General features: G+C 38.3%; 1 protein-coding gene across 1 annotated transcript in view; it reads right to left on the bottom strand.

Moving 5' to 3' along the window:
* ZSWIM5 (zinc finger SWIM-type containing 5) overlaps window positions 1–17,854 on the bottom strand; it is a 103,914-nt gene extending 86,060 nt beyond the window's left edge. Inside the window, exon 1 of the mRNA XM_090271602.1 lies at window positions 17,269–17,854. Coding sequence (XP_090127728.1) covers window positions 17,269–17,854 — 586 coding nt within the window. The remainder of the gene's footprint in view (window positions 1–17,268) is intronic.
* Window positions 17,855–18,187: the final 333 nt, after the last annotated feature.

Genomic DNA, 18,187 nt, shown 5'->3' on the forward strand with positions numbered 1-18,187 from the left:
GGGGAGTACATACTAGAAAACTCACTACTAAATAAAGTTCTAAATAAAACTACACTAAAATACCATAAATAAAAACATAAGATTTTGGTTGAGTGACTTCTTTTGTTGCTAATTATCCTGATGATATATTAATAATATTTGCAAGGGACTAGAGAAGGTGAAAATCTACAAACCTCTGCAATTAGCACCCTGATAATGTATCAAAGAAACATTAATAAAGCAGATTCAACAATGTTTTATTTGATCATTAAAGCCTACAAAATAGACGTGATTTTAATGTTGCATAATGTGCTACCTTAGCAACATACAGTGTGTATGAAATAAAGTAGATTCACCAACACAAAGTAGCATCAGGGCGTTGATGACATTCAGCACCCAGGTTATCACTGGGGCATGACTTGGCACTCCCCTGCTCATTGTTGACAGTAAATGAACAAGTACAGCGGCCAAGGCCTAAAAAGGGCATACTGACTAGGATCATGAGTCACCCCATCTGGTAAACCACCTAGACAAGTAGGGATTCTGGCCAAGAATCTAGAATGAAGATTAGAGGATTATCAGTTGTGATCTGGAGACTAGCTGTAGCAGCAGAGGTTGTAATTCACCCACTATTATTTTTGTAAACTCCCCATAAAAAGAGACAAAACAAAATGCTGGAGGAGTTGCTCCACATGGGGTGAATTCACAGTATGAAATGAATCCAAGTGACACAAGTACAGTGACCAGGTACTCCCTTAAGGATCAAGGCATTCCTTCCTCTAACTGCCAGGAGAGCTGGCTCCTAGCAGCTCACAACTATCTTTCTGCACAAACTGCCTTCAACAGAAGTATCATGGGGTTGAGTTCTCTGAAAGCAGACATTGAGATGGACTTTGGGATACAAGACACTTATTTAGAAATTAACCTGTGGACTTCTGGCCAAGATGGAGGTGTAGACAGACACGCTGTGTCTCCCTCCACAACTAAGAAGTAATACAGCTATCTCAAAACTAGAAACAACCAGAAGTTCCAGAAATCAAACTGCATGGAAGTCCAGCAAACAAAGATATAAATAAGAAATACTTATCCAGACAGGTAGGAGGGACGGAGCTGGGGTGGAGAGGACACGGTGTGGTGGCAACAGCAGTGGTGGCAGTGGCAGGGTGGCAGAAGCGCAGTCACATGTTTTAAAGTCAGAAGGGACACCTGGGGAGCATACCCAGCTCCTCACTGGATCTAGCAGCTCAGGGTCCCAGCACCAGGGAAAATAAAGCCTCATTGCTTCTGACTGTGCAGACCAGTGGGGGTTGGGGTGGAGGAAGAAACTGCCAGTCTGTCAGCAGAGTCCGCTTGTTTGAAGGGCCCCCACAGTCCTAGAACGTCTGCAGACCCACCCACTCTGGGGACGATGGCTTAGGCAGCAGCAGGAGGGGCGCCAGTCCGGTGTGGAAGTGGGAGAGGTGCCTGGAAAAGGGGTGAGTACTGGGCAGGTGGCATTGTTCCTTCTCAGACCCCTCCCCCACATACAGCGCCACAACATGGTGAAACACGTCACCCTGTATGACGAATCCCTAAGGCTCCGCTCCTTACAACATAACAGGAGTGACAGCTCTGCCCAGGACGCAGAGGCAAACAAACACAGGAGCCTGTCAGAATGAGGAGACAGAGAAGTATGGCCCAAAAGGGGGAACAAATCAAGGCTCCAGTGGGAGAACTAAGTGATGAGGAGATAGCCAACCTAACAAATGAGGAGACAGACAACCTAACAGATGCAGAATTCAAAACACTGGTGATAAAGATGCTCACAGGCTTGACAGATATGCTTGAGTACGGCAAACACATAAGAGAAGAAGTGAAGGCTGTGCTAAGTGAAATGAAGGAAAATCCACACAAAACCAATGGTGAAGGGAAGGAAACTGGGGTTCAAATCAATAATTTGGAACATAAGGAAGAAAAAAACAGTCAACCAGTGTAGAATGAGGAAGCAAGAATTGAAAAAAATGAGCAAAACTTCCAAAATTTTGCGAAGGAGATGGAAGAAGCACGGAGGGTCCTGGGCGAGCTGGACCCAGAGGGGCCCACACCAGGACGCATCATGATTGAGATGCCAAAGGTGAAATATAAAGACAGAGTCCTGGGAGCAGCAAGAGAGAAGTGGAGAGTTGCCTACAAAGGGGTGCCTATAGGACTATCAGCTGATTTCTCAGAGGACACTTTGCAGGCAGGAAGGGACTGGCAAGCAGTATTCAATGTGATGAAAGGCAACCTGCAACCAGGATTACTCTATCCAGCAAAGCTATCATTTGGAGTGGAAGGGCAGATGAAGTGCTTCCTAGACAAGGTGAAGCTAAAGGAGTTCATCATCACCAAGCCATTATTATATGAAATGTCAAAGGGACTTACTTAAGAAAAAGAAGATCAAAATATGAACACTAAAATGACAACAAACTCACAACTATCAACAACTGAATCTAAAAATATAAACAAAATCCAACTAAACAAACCAAAATAGGAACAGAATCAGAGGTATGGGGATCATTTGTAGGGTTATCTGCTGGGAGTGGGGGGGGGGAGAAATGGGGAAGTGGTGCAGGGATTAAGAAACATAATCGACTGGTACAAAATAGACAGGGAATTTAAGAATAATATAGGAAAGGGTGAAGCCAAAGAACTTATATGCACGACCAATGAACATGAACTAAGGGGGGTGGAATTGCTGGAGTGAAGAGAGGTACTGGGCAGAGGGACGCAAAAGGGAAAAAAAATGGAACTACTGTAACAACATAATCAATAAAATATACTTAAAAAAAGAAAAGAAAAGAAATTAACCTGTGAAGGAAAGGCAGCAGAAGCAGGACTGAGAAAAGGAAAAGTCAAACTGCAATACAAGCCTGACAGCCAGGTATAGCTCTCCTGAAGCAATGATCGCCTGTCCAAGTTTCATGTTAGACTGAGATAGTTGGACCTTTATACCCTGACCTTGCTCGGCCATTTGCAAGCTGCCAGTAGAAGATTGTGACCTCAGGTGAAGCAGCTCCTTGTAGCTGGGGCAAATGCTGAAGCAGCTGACAGCTGGAAGCTGTCTGGTGAGAGCACTTTCAGCAGCTGGGAAGGGGAAATGGGAGTTCATCTCCAGTTCTTTATTATTATTATTTTTAAATTTTTCTTCACTTGTTGGTTTTCTATTACAGTTGTCCCATTTTTCCCCCATTGCTCCCCCCCACCCAGCCCACCCCTTCTCCCACAGTCAATCCGCACCCCGTTGTCCATGTCCATGGGTCATTTATACTAGTTCCTTAACTAGACCCTTCCCCTTCTTACCCCCTCCCCCCAACTCCAACTCTTAACCACAGAAAGAAACTGCCTCACCCAAGGTTATGCTGCCTCCCCCTCAGGTCAGCCCACATCTAATTCCGGACAACTCTGAAGTGTCATCCTAGCTCCAGAGTTCCAAAAAGGATTGACTAGAGTCTCTGTCACTCCTGCATCAGTTCAATCTCTCTGCCCTCCCAATCTTGCTTCCCTCATTCCGTTACAAGTATTGTTTCTCAATAAACCTTTACAAGCAAATCTCCATCTCAGAATCTATTTCCCAGGAAACATAACCTAAAAATCCCAATTCCGTAGGAAGATGAAATAAAAAAGTAGCTATGACCTACTCCATTCGGTAACCTCATAGGATATTACTTTATTTCAGCTAGGGCAAATCATTAAAACTCAGCTATCTATGGCACAATGTCAAGCCATCATCCTGTTGAAACAAACAAAAAAGCAATTTATACAGCAGCATTTAGATAAGTACCAGTCAGGATGAATATATCAGAGATACCAAAACTGAAATATTTAACTAGTAAAAGAAGCAAATAGTAGATCTGTGTTAGCCTATAAGGAAATAAAGTAGTTAACTGTTCAATTCACAACCTGAAAATTGGTAAAATAAGAAAGGTTAATGAATCACATTCACACATATATTTGAGTATCAAATAACAGGTATGGACTGTCTTCCCTCAGAAATGTCCATGTGTTTTTGTAAACTCTGAAAATAATTTCAGGAGTTCATGGATCCCTGAAAGCCACTTACTGATGCCAGGTTAAGAACCCTTGACCTAAATCAGGTTTATATCTCTCTAACTCATGTTAACTTAAAAGGCAAAAATGATGCTAACCAAAAAAATGCAGATGAATATAGCACATTAACTTATTTTAATTACATTATTATATAGAAATACATAAATAGGTTCTCACCATAAAGTAATTCAAACAATAGAGATTAAACTAAATGTCTTCTTGGTCCTACCCATTTCCCCTTTCCCTTCACAAAGATTAAATCCTGTCAGAGTTTTACAATGCTTTTTCAAAAACTATGTACCTAATAAAATGTAGAGAATTATTTTGAATAAACTACATTAAGAACTAGCATTGTAAAACAACTAAGGATAGATATTAGAGATTTTTCTATTATCAGCAAATTGCAGGACTACTGAGCTTAATGACTTTTTCATATAACTCTTTCCTGAATCCATTCTTTCCATTTAATTCAATTTGACCCACAAGTTCCAAATCTGGTTTGGAACAAACTAGTGTATAATTAAATCAATTCAACCAACATTTATCAAGCACATTTCTATATAAATCACTGTGCTTAAATGCTATGGAGCAGTGAGTGGTTCCCAAACATTTAAACCTGGAGACATTGTCAAAAATACAGATTCTTAGTGTAATTGAAAAAAAAAATTTAATACAGAGTCCCAAGCCCCATTCCAATCATAGTTAACTAGAATTTCCAAGAGTGGAACCCCAGTATCTGTATTTTACCGAAGCTCCTCAAGGGACTTGAATTAAGTATAAACAGCCAGTGCTGTGAATCACTATTATGAAAGCCATAGAAGAGGACAAGATAATGGTCTCAAAAGCCCATTATGAAACCTACTAGATACTACGCTGGATGCTGAATATATTGTAGGATACAGTCCTTGCCCTGGAAGCGTTTTCAGACTGGAAGGGAAGATAGTACCTGTAACACATGCTGAAAGTGGGAAGTACTGCCTGTCCCCCCCTTACTAAAATGTAAGTTCCATGAAAGCAGGATCTTTGCCTTACTCACCTTTTCAGTGGCTAGACCAGAGCCTAGCACATAATAGGTACTCAATAAACAATTACGGAATATTGTATAGGGCTAAAGTGGAAAGAAAAATTTTAATTTCAACTAAGTAGTTAGGAAATGGCACTTTTATTTATTTATTTATTTAGTTATTTGTTTGTTCACTTATTTTATTTTTAGAGAGAGGGGAAAGGAGAAAGAGAGGGAGAGAAACATCACTGTGTGGTTGCCTCTCACTTGCGCCCCCAGCTGGGGACCTGACGTGCAACCTGGTAATGTGCCCTAGCTGGGAATCGAACCAGCGACACTGGGCTCGCAGGCCGACACTCAATCCACTGAGCCACAGCAGCCAGGGCTGTGAAATGGCACTTTTAATAATAAATGTATAGACTGTTAAGAGGCAGGGAAGGAGAAAAGAAAGAGAATAGTCATAGTACCCCTACAATGTGTAAGAAATTCCAAGCTTATTTTGAATACATAATCTCATTAAACTATTATAGATACATTTTGAGATGGTATTGTGTCTCCATTTTACTGATGGAGAAACTGAGGCACAGAGAAGTTAAATAACTTGCCATCCCGTTACACGGCTAGAAAGTGACAGAACTGGAATTTGAACCCAGGTTTCCAAAAATAAGCCTTAGGAATTTAGACATAATTCCCAAGAAACAGAACATCTTTGAAGGTCTTCTTTTTTTCATTTTGGAATGTTTGCTTTTTTAATACCAGCTTTATTGTGATATAATTCACATCTCATAAAATTCAGCCTTTTAGAGTGTACAATTCAGTGGTATTTAGTATATTTACTGATTCGTGCAACATCACTAATTTTAGAAATTTTCATCATCCCAAAAGAAAACCTCATACCCATTAGCAATTATGTCCCCTACCCCAGCCCACATAAACCACTAATCTACTTTTTGTCTCTAGGATTTGCCTATTCTGGACATTTCACATAAATGGAATCATATCACATGTAGCTTTAAAAAAAATTTTTTTTATTGTGACAAAATAATATATAAGATTTACCATTTAACCATTTGTAAGCATAGAGTTCTATACTATCTATACATTAAGTATATTCACAATGCTGTGTGACCATCACCACTATTCACCTCCAGACCTTTTTCATTAATCCATATAAAACTCTGTGTACCTATTAAATAATAACTTTCAATTTCCCTCTCTCCTCAGGCCCTGGTAACCTCTATTTTACTTTCTCCATAAGTTTGTCTATTCTAGGTAGCTCATATAAATGGAATAATATAATTTTTGCCCTTTTGTGTCCGGCTTATTTCACTTAACATAACATCTTCAAGGTTCATCCACGTTGTAGCATATATCAGGAGTCCCTTCCTTCTTAAGGCTGAATAATATTCCATTGTATGTATATATCAAATTTTGTTTATCTGTCAATGGACACTTGAGCTGCTTCCACCTTTTGGCTGTTGTGACTAGTGCTGTTATAAAAATGGATGTACGAATAACTGTTCGAGTTCCCACTTTCAGTTGTTTTAGTTATATGCTGAGAAATGAAATTTCTGGATCATAGGTAATTTTATGTTTAATTTTTTTGTAAGAACTGCCATATCATTTTCACACCAGCAGCACTATTTTCTATATCTACCAATGATGCACTAGGGTTCCAATTTCTCAGTGTCTTCACTAACAATTGTTATTTTCTTTCTTTTTAATAATAGCCATCCTAATTAATGGGTATGACGTGGTGTCACTTTGTGGTTTTAAGTTTCATTTCCCTAATGATAAGCAATATTTTCATCTTTGCATCTGCTTATTGTCCACTTGCATATTTTCTTTGTATAAGTATTTATTTAAGTCCTTTGCCAATTTTTAAATCACATCTTTTTTGTTGTTGATTTGTAAGAGTTCTTTATATATTCTGGACATTAATCTCTTATCAGATGTTGATTTTGAGTGACTAATAAGGTATCCATTTAGAAATATCTAGCAGGTAAATATACAGGCTGATCTGGAAGAAACAAGGATACAGACTTAACAATCATATTATCTGCATGGTGACACTTATGAAGTAATTTTACATTATATTAGTTTATTTAGAATCTCACAAAAATCCTGACACTTATACAGATAAGAAATTAAGGCAGATCTCCTGATTCCAAATCCCAATATAAGATTATTTGGAAGTGTATCAGAGATTCAAAGGGAAAAAGATGGCCCACCTGATAAGAGTCCTGGACCCCATGCCAACTCCCAAACAGCTCAAATTTTTCAACTGCAAAAACTGGAATACCATTTAGATTTCATCTGAAAATGAACAGAATTGCTTTAAATAAACTTTAAGCCACTACATTATATGATTATGTCTTATACTCATAAAATAGCAATTGAAGCTATAGAAATAAGGGAAACTGCTAAATAAGAAAGCTTGTGCAAGAAGGTACATCCCACTTTTGTGGAGTAAGAGAATAAAGGAGGAAGGTAGAAAGAAAACCAGAATGGTGAAGTAAAACAAAAACTTAGGAAGAAGCATTTTAAAAGGAAGGTGCAGTAGACTACAGAAAATTCATACAAAGGATATGAAGGATGAAGATTGGGAAATGGATACTGTGTTTGGCAATTATGAGGTCACTGGTGACCTTTTAAGAGATTGATTTTAATATAGCAAGTGAAAGCACAAGTCACACTGAAAAGGCTTCAGAGAAGGGGAGAAGGCTGAAGAAGGTAACAAATACAGCATTCCCTCACTTATCGCGGGTGTTACGTTCCAGATCCCCCCGCGAAGTAGGAACCTTACATTTATTCTACACTGTTAAACCTACGTAACTTTAACAGCATACGTATACAGTACCGCAAAATCCTGCGATATAGTGAAAAATCCGTGATAAATAATTAAATATAATATTTAAAAAGATCTTGCGATACAGTGAGGCCGCGATAAGTGAACCGCGATATAGCAAGGGACTAATGTACATAACAATTTTGGTATAATAATAGAAAATGTTTACGTAGTACCTAATAAGTGCTAGGCACTGCCCTAAATACTTTACATTAATTTATCCTCAAAACTGAGACATAGTGAGGAGCCAGAAATCTGAGACTACCTGCTGCACAGTCCCTGCATGTATGTGATTATATTATACTACATTATATTAGTAATAATATAAATGGTACATACATACAAAGTACAATAATATGATATTGAGTAAGAGAAAAGATTAACAAGATTATTTTTCACCACAGGGAACCATAACATGGAGAAGGATTTTTATATTGCTAACATCAAGGTATGTTAATGATGCTTGCCAGTCATGTCAGTTTGGCAGGTGCTGATACATCTAAGCAAAATAAAAACAGGTTGGACTTCCACTCAGAATGGCAGCATCGGTAAACACAGCTCACCTCCTCACACAACCACATCAAAATTATACCTAAACTAAAGAACAACCATCACTCAAAACCGTCAGAAATTGAGCTGAAGCCTACAACTACGGAATTAAAAGAAACCATATCAACTGATAGGAGGGTCGAAGACATGGAACAGGCTGGTCCCACACCCACGTGCGGTGGATAAAAATTGGGAGGGATATCTCAGGAGCAAGGGGTCTCAGTCCCACACCAGGCTGCCCAGCCCCGGGGTCCAGTGCCAGGAAGGTAAGTCTCCATAACTTCGGGCTGTAAAAACCAGGAGGGATTGAGACTGTAGAAGACAGAAACTGCTAGAATTCCAGTCAGTTCCTCTTAAACGGCCCATGCACAAATTTACTTGGTCTCACTCTCTCCGAGCTCCAGTGCCAGAGCAGCAGATTAAAAGACATCAGAGGTACTATATGAACTGTTCAACGGTCTTCTTTAAGAAGAAGATCAAAAATATCAACAATAAAAGGGCAATAAATACATATCTGCCAACAAGTGAATCTAAAAAAACAAAATAAACAAGCAGAACAGAAACAGAATTATAGACACAGAGAATATTTTGATAGTTGCCAAATGGGAGGGGTTCAGGGTAATGAGTGAATAAGGTGAAGAGATTAATAAGTACAAATTAGTAGTTACAGAATGGTCATGAATAAAATGACAACAAACTCATCACTATCAACAGAACCTAAAAAAAAACAAAACAACCCCCCCACACACACACACTAAGCAAACAACCAGAATAGGAACAGAATCATAGGTACTCTCATTTGGAGGGTTATCAGCTGGGAGGGGGAAGGGGGAGAAAGGGGGAGATGGTACAGGGATTAAGCATAATTGGTAGTGACAAAATAGACAGGGGGAAGTTAAGAATAATATAGAAAAGAGTGAAGCCAAAGAACTTATATGCATGACCCATGGACATGAACTAAGGAAGGGTGGGATTGCTGGAAGGAAGGGGGGTACTGTAGCCTAATAAATTCTTCCCTTCCCCGATGTTATAAAGATGTTATCTTATTATTTTCTTCTATAAGTGTTATATTTTCTCTTTTCACATTTAATTCTTTTTTCCTTAAAAAATTTTTAAAGTATATTTAATTCACTATGCTGTTACAGTTGTCCCAATTTCTTTTCCCTGTGCTCCCCTCTGCCCAGTACCCTCCTTCCCTCCAGCAATTCCGCCCCCCTTTAAAAAAAGAAATAGTCATGGGGATGTAAAGTACAGCATAGCAAATCAGAGTAGCCAAAGAACATATATGTATGACCCATTTACATGGACAATGATGTGAGGATTGCCTGAGGGAATGGGAGGGGGGGACTAGATGGAGGGGGACAAAGGGGGAAAATTGGGACTGTAATAGCATAAACAAAAAAAGAAATCCACAGAATGGTTGCTTTTCCTGAATGTATTAATGCTGCAGGCTTCCATTCAATAAAATCATGAATGATTAGGGAAAAAATATATAATTATCTCCAGGGCTTTCAAAGACAAAATAACATTTTCTTATTGCTTATAGGCCACAAGATAAAGAATAAACAGACGAAAATTTATTTTGCTCATTAGCTCTTATCATTTATTTGTATCTAAAAGAATAATTTTTAAAAAGAATTATAAAGATAACATAGCTAATCTAAAGACAGAAATATGTAAAAATTTACCCTAAGAAAAAAGGATTAATATCTGGTATTGTATTTGTCATCTTCCTACCTGCCAATATTACTCCTTTGAATCAACTAATATCTAGTATTACAGGACACAGCAATGTCAAAACAGAAGGAACTTTATGAAGAGTTAATCTAACTTGTCAGTAATAGTGTTTTCAATCTTCTTAAATATTAGACATAATTTTAATATTTATCATTGGAATTATATTAAAATAGAGCAATATATCCAACTGTTGCCATTTCTCCAGTTAATTGCTTCCTACATAGTAACTATGTCTATTATTACAAAACATGGTATTAAGTGCTATTTTATATTTGTATCCCATACTAAAGTGTGTACTCCTTAAATATAGAAATTATGTCCTAATTTGCACAGGACATTAAAAATATTAAACTTAAGTTTACAAATGAATGAATGAGTGGAAAAAGATAAAGAAAATATGTTGGCATCACATTTATACAAGTGTCTTTTGATAGTGACAATGACAAAGAATTTATGTACTTTTGCGTAAGACCCTTCCAAAACACAAACATTATTTAAGTGGTAAAAGAATAATTTTCCTGAGATTCATTAATAAACCTAAAGATAAATAAGAGAATAGACTGAAGTAGAAAAGAAAGTTGGCATGACATGATCTATAGTATTTGTATAATAAATATTACATAATGCTTTGATTGCCTACAGTAAGTTTTAAAATGTTGATAACACTAATAAAGGTGATCATTTTTCTAAAGCAATGTTTCTCAAACTTGGATGCACATAAAACTACCTTGAAGCTTTTTTAAAATTCCTAAATTCAGTTCTGTTCTTAACAGATTCTTAATTTGGGGTAAAACCTGGGCTGGTCTTTTTAAAAATCTCCCCAGGTGACTTTAATGTGAAACCAAGATTGGAACCCACTATTCTTTCCTTTAAAATCAAATTTTTTAAGTATAACTTATATTCAAAAAAATTTACCAATTTTACATGTACAATTCAGTAAGTTTTGACAAACGAATACAGTTATAAAACCACTACCATAATCATGATATAGAACATTTCCATCATTCAAAAAAGTTTAGTGTCCAATCTGCATTTGCATTCGAGGGTAGGAAAATATAACTATTTTGGAATGAATTCCACCCAAAACAGGTAATCAATTATTTACTAAGCCTTACACTATACAAGTAACTAAATGTTCAATGAATGTATCAAGAACCAGTTAATAATAAATAAGCTTCAAGGGTATTTTTAAATCTATGTAATGTTTGAAAAATCAGAAACATCCAGAAATTACAATATGCCTGTATATCTCCTAGGCTCCAGTTACATATAAGTCAATGAAAAGATACGATATAAATATTTTAAAAGTTATATAACAATTTTTTCAGTTTTTTTAATCCTCACCCGAGGATATGTTTATTGGTTTGAGAGAAAGAGACACATAAATGTGAGAAAGAAACATTCATTAGTTGCCTCCCATACACACCCTGACCGGGGATCGAACCTGTAACCCAGGCATGTGCCCTGATGGAAAATCAAACCCACAACCTTTTGGTTTATGGGAGGACTCTCCAATCAACTGAGCCACCTGGCCAGGCCTAAAAAACATATGTAACAATTTACTCATTTATCCAATAAACATTTATTGAGCCCAAACTTAGGGTATATCACAATATACATAAGGGGGAGATAAATTTTTCTCAATAGTGAGAACCAAAAATTAATCCGTTAGCTGTATATAATTAGTAAGAGTAGCAGGGTAATTTGGTATATAATGATAACACTAATATTAAAATGAGTTGATTTTCTTGACATACCACCTTGATGATAAGCTAAAAGTGGCCAAGAAGCATGCTGCCTATATTAGGAAAGAGCCAATAAATAAACCACAGGCAGAAAATTCACATAAAAGTAATCTGGAATGGATTGTAGTGTAGTCTATATCAATTATCAAATTAATTCTAAGCCATATAACTTGGGGGTTAGAAACTGGGTAAGACAGTTCATATATTTTCAGGGTTACCTATTTCTAAAGATGAGTTATAAATGGTATGCACGAAGAAAATTCCACAGTAATCTGTTCATCATGTATGAGTGCTGGATTGCACAGTCATCACTTTTTAAAAATAATATAAACCAGAATAATGACAGGTTTAACCTTTAAATAACCACTTATTTGTCAAACATTCCACAGGTATTAAAAATACTAAATAATCATGCAAAATGAATCAATTAAATTGAAATAATGCTTACTTAGTTAAATAAATGTGATTTCTAAATTTAAGCTACACCCAATGTAAAAACATTAAAATTCACATGAAACTCTGTTATGTAACAAAAAAACAAGTGTGATACACTGTAGACTTGACTTGTACCCCCCTCAAAAATGGTATGCTGACCGTGACCTTATTTGGAAATAGGGTCATAGCACATGTAATTAGTTAAAATGAGGTCATGCTGGAGTAGGATGGGCCCCTAATCCATATGACTGCTGTCCTTATAAAATGGCATGTGAAGGCAGAGACACACAGGAAGAATGCCGTATGACAAAGAAGGCAAAGATTGGAGTTACGCAGCTGCATGCCAAGGAATGCCAATGCCTGCTGGCTAACCACCAGACACTTAGGAAGAGGCATGGAAGAATTCCCAATAGATTTCAGAAATAGCAAAGCCCTGAAGAAATCTTGATTTCAGCCTTCTAGCCTCCAGGTTGTGAGAACATAAATTTGCCACCCAGAACGTGGCACCTGGTTACAGCAGCCACGGAAAACTAATAACAGCATTTCCAGTATCTCTCTTGTATGTTATTTTACCAAGATGTTAATGTCTTGATTTTTAAAAATTATTTTCTAAAGTTTAATACAGTAAACTTTACTTTGGAGATACATTTTAACACATGTGTATATATTCATAGAATCATCACCATAATAGGACACAGAGAATAAATATCTTGATTTTTAATAGCTTTAACAAGAGAAAAGAAATTGTTTCACATAGGCATAAATTTCCATCCCTTTCACTTCAAAATTTAGACTCTGTACTCATACTTCAATAACATTTTAAAATTCCCAAAGTAGAGATAACCTCTAAAATAAAATCCACTACCTTTAGTTTACTCATTATCTTTAAAAGCTAAAGCTCTATCTTGAGAAAGTCACCTTCATAAGAATTCACCTAAAGCTTTCATTTGAAAACACTAGTAAGTTATCATTCTTCCCACCAAATAGATGGCCAACATAAAAGGTACAAACATGTTGTAACACTCATACTACTTAATGCTATGAGTTCATTATATCCCAAGATTGGAGTTTTCTCCATATCTCCTAACACCACATTCATACTAAAAACCCAAGCTTCTCTTTCTTTTCTTTTTTAGTTATATTACACTGAGATGTCCATTCTTAATATTCACTATGCAGCCAACGCTGATTGAAGACTGCATGTGATGTGGTTGGTGGGGAGGGAGAAGTAGAGCACTCATTGCTAAGAAAGAAAAAAAGAAAAAAAATGGCAAAGTGATTTTTAAACTTGGTAAGTTTCTACCCAAATAAATGTTACCACTTACCCCTTAAAGGTATGCCACTGTCTCCTGTGTTGGAATATCTTACATATAAATTAAATAATTCTTCACCACATGAAGTTTTATTATGATTTTATATCTAGTCTAAGTAAAACACTTGCTAGAAAGCTTTCTAGGTGAGGATATCTTTTGTTCTCCCAAATAATATAGATCAAAACAAATTATATGTATATAATTCAACAACTGTAATATTTGTTACTGCTGCATTTCACAAAAATTGTACCACAGAAAAAATTCAGACATTTATTGATATTAGACAGTGCTCATAATTATAAACTTACTTCTTGATGTTTAAGCTATAGATAACTTCCTGAAATGGACCTTTTTATTATAATTGACTTTGTAACTACACTTTTTTCACATAAGGTAGAGAAGATTATCCAATGACAAGTTACATGATTATTAGAAAATGCATGGACTAAAAATAGTCTAAGGTTTTGTTGAAGTCAACTGTCAGAATTTATGAAAACTTCTAGATAAATATTTATATAGTTAGGATATACCAGCACAGAAAGCCTCTGCATGCCTTTACCCCATTTAAAAACATCTAAATATATAAATATTTCTGCATTTAGGGAAAAACTGTTAATGCTTCTTTTCCCTCAATCAATCCAGATCTCCTTCAAAAGGCACAAATCTCCTTTTAAGTTTTATCAAACAAAAGATATTAATTTAAAATATGATGGATAGCAAAAAAGGGTCCACATTTTAAAACTATTACTAAATTAAGAGTTGTTCCACTCTTACACCATAGGCAGACTCCTGAATAAGTATTTTCCCAAGGTTTATACTACTGCTATTTGGCTTCTTAAACAGGTTAAAAATGCAGATGCTTAAAGCATCTGAACTCTATTACCTTCATAATACTGAGAGATCAGACTCTTAAGTCTATTCTCAACCTACAGATGTTCATGAAAAGACTAATTTACAATTTCCCCCTTTTAAAAGGAACAATACTTCTGATTCAACACTGTTATGTAAAAGAAATGCATCCTTTGAGCTTTTAACAACCTATAGTTATCCCATTTGTTTACATCAGGCTGGGAAAGTTTTAGTTCTGATTCAAAATCTAATGTTTTCTACAGAGTACCTGCTTCTCAGCATTCCATGATTTCCCATTACCAGAGTCCATATGAAAATCAGAAGTTACTGAATTTAATACGCCTACTTTTTGTACAAGTTTTTGTTGTTGTCTAATTTGTTTTCCTTCAGACTTTTTTCTGTTGTGCCATTTTCTTTATTTTTTAAATGTATTTATTTTAATTTTAAGGTCTTTTTGTTTTCTTCATTTAGATCCCCTGAGGAATCTTTTTCTTTAAAAGAACGCTGTTATAGAAATACCCTACCTTCCCTTCCTTCCTAAAGAATCGGCCTTCATTAACTTCCCAATTCTGAGGTTATAACTATGGCTTAGAAATAGTAAGGTAATATGTAAATTTTATTGAGTTTCAAGTTAAGTTATAAACTGAGGAAGATAACTATCCTGCTTTCTAAATTACTTTCTCACTCATCTTTTGGCAATATTTTTATAAAACCCATCTTCTAGATTACGTCACATACATTTTAAGTTTAAGAGATGAGGGATGAGCCTCTAATTTTACATATTAAAAAGTGGTTCATGCCAGTTACAGAACTCATAATGAAACAGAATGGCATATCCTTTTCTTCCACACTCGTTAGCATAAATTAAGGACAGAAGAAGAAAGATTATACAATTCACTGTTCTCAAATAGCATTACATACCTAAAAGCGATTAATTCATTCTCCTACCTACCTTCATCTATGAAATCCAAAGTAAGAATCTTATGTGTCTTTTCTCCAGTACTCGAAACTATAATACAAAAACTCATCACCCCCAATAAGTAAGCTATCATATTATGAAAGAAAAATATTTGATTTAAACATGAGCTGGATCACCTGCAAAATCTGATTTCATTTGAAACTTGATGTTATAGTCACTTTCAAAATATATACCCCTTTAAAACTTTTCCTCTCCCTCATTTGCCCCCTCAAGTTTGAAAATTCTTTCAAATCCATCTCTTACTATATATAAAACAATCACTTAAATCGACACTTTTTAATTTAAAATATTTTAAACTAGAATATCAAAGTTAAGTGATCTAAGCTTATACAAAGAATAGTTTACAGACTAATAAATTCCTATATTCATGCTTTCAGTATTTCAGTGTTAAAGCTGTACATCTTAATTATCTGATTATTCAAAAATACACACAAATACATAAAGGACTAGCTTTTTTCAATTAAAACTTCCTCAATCCACTGTCACTGTATTCTGACACAGGATGAATTTAGATAAACTTACATTTGCAAAACAAACTGTGGTTTACTTTTGTTTTAAAAAGAAACACAGGATTCTTGATAACCAGAAATTACTTTATATCAAGCACCACAATGTACTATTCTTCAAAAGAAAAAAAAAATGTTAGTTTTACCTGGGTAGAAGAGAGCTAGATGTTTAGAGTGTGAGTGTGTGTGTTCCTGTGCTTAATTCTAAAATCAACCCCTCTCCAACTCTTTCAGAAATCAATTTCTCCACAAATATGAGCTTATAATGTACAATAAAGTGCATAAAGATAATGTGTACGTCCAAAATGCTATAATCCAACAGAAAAAATCACCAGTGCTTTAGCTTTCCACATAGCAAGTCAATGTTAAACAATGTCATTTTTTTCCCTTTCCCCCTAACCATTCCACAAATCGGAACTACTGTATTTGTATATTTAATAAGTGTAACAAACTGACTAGAAGCTCCGGAGGAGTAAAAGAAAAAGAAATCATCTTTCATTTTCCCAGCAACAAAAAGCAAATACGAAGACTTCTTAAATAATAAGCATTTGAAAAACCCAACGTGACCAGCTTTTTATTTACCCCAGCGTGACAAGAAAGACAAGACCCCACCCCCACTCCAGATTGTGTAGCTTTCTTTCCTTGGGTGAGGGTGTGGAGAAGCGAAGCTGTCACATTGCCATCTTCGGTTATTGTTAAGCTGCAGTCTAGATTCCCAAATATCGCTTGGTCCAGGAGAAAAAAATACTAAAGCAGAAAATTTAAATTGCCTGAAATTCATTCTGTTGATTTCTCCCCATTTTAAAATTATACCCAGCTTCAATCTGCTAAGACTATATACAGATTGTCTTTGACAGCCTGTCCCTCATACATTCCCTATTAAGATCGCTTGCTCCGGATTCACTAACAATTCTCTCGTCTCAAAACTTAAATGAGAAAAACGCATTCCAGAAATTAGTACATCCAAAAATGCATTCCTCCCAATCCTTTTTGTCTTCGGTGTGGGTTTAGAATAAAGAGGGGGGAAAAAGAGACCTATTCACTCTTCAAACAAAATGAAACAGGGTTAGAGGGCGAGTGAGGGGCAAGAGCAGAGGACCTGAATGAAATGTTGAGAAAAGTTTTTGTGGGTCTTCTGTCCTTGAGCAGGGGAACAGGAGCTGGGCAGAAAGCTGGGGTCTCGCCCCAGGGCTGGGGCAGAGACAAGGCACCTGCGGAAGAGGCCAGGGACCAGAGAACAGCCGGGAGAGCACCTACCGACTTGCAGCACGTTGTCCACGGAGCCGCTGTCCAGCAGACGGATGCCCCGGCGGAACGGCAGCCCCTCGCCCGCTGCTCCGGCCTCAGCGCCCTGCCCGGGAGACGCCCCCGCCGCGGCAGCCCCGGGGGCGGAGCCCGCCGGAGCTGCGGCCCCTGGGGGTGGCGGCAGCCCCTCCTCGGTCGGCGAAGCCCCTGCGGCGCAGCCAGCCGAGCTGGCGCCGAGGCCGCCCCGGTACTGGAAGCTGGAGTACATGCAGATCTCCCGCTCATTCCGCGGGAAGGACCAGTAGACGATGCGGCGCTGCACGGGCTCTGGGATCCTCTCGAAGCGCTCCTCCACCCGCTCGTATGCCCACTTTTCCGCCACCGTCTTGGCGGCGCAGTCCAGCAAGGACTCGGGCTGCAGGTGGGGGCGGGCCCCGGGGGGCAGGCAGCTACCGCCGACGCCCCCCACCCCGCCACTGGCCGCTCCGGGCGAACCGCGAGGGTGGTGAGCCCGCGGGCTGGGCCACGAGCACAGGCGCTTGGCCGGAGAGACAGGCGGCGGGGAGAGCAGCTCCTCTCGCTCACCTCCTTCCGCCATTGCTGGGGACTGACTGATTGACTGAGGCGGCGGCGGCCGCGGCGGCACCGACTGCGGCGGAGACCCCGGCCGCGGCCACGCGCCCCGCGCCCCGCGCAAGCGCCCAGCTGCGGCGCCGGGGCGGGGGTAGGGAGGCGGGGCGAGCAAAGCCACGGGCCTGAGGCTGGCTGCCTGGGGCGGCCCGGTGCGCGCGAAGGCCGACCGGCACAGGACGGCCGGCGGGCTCGTGTGAGGCGACGCGCGCTGTCGGTGCTGCCGGGAGCGCGAGAAGGGATGAGAACGAGCGCGGGGCGGCAGCGCGCGCCAGGCGCAGCCAAGCCAGAACGCGCGCCG

This window comes from Furipterus horrens, unplaced genomic scaffold (assembly GCF_987537825.1).
Source record: "Furipterus horrens unplaced genomic scaffold, mFurHor1.1.pri manual_scaffold_3, whole genome shotgun sequence".
NCBI classification, from domain to species: Eukaryota; Metazoa; Chordata; class Mammalia; order Chiroptera; family Furipteridae; genus Furipterus; species Furipterus horrens.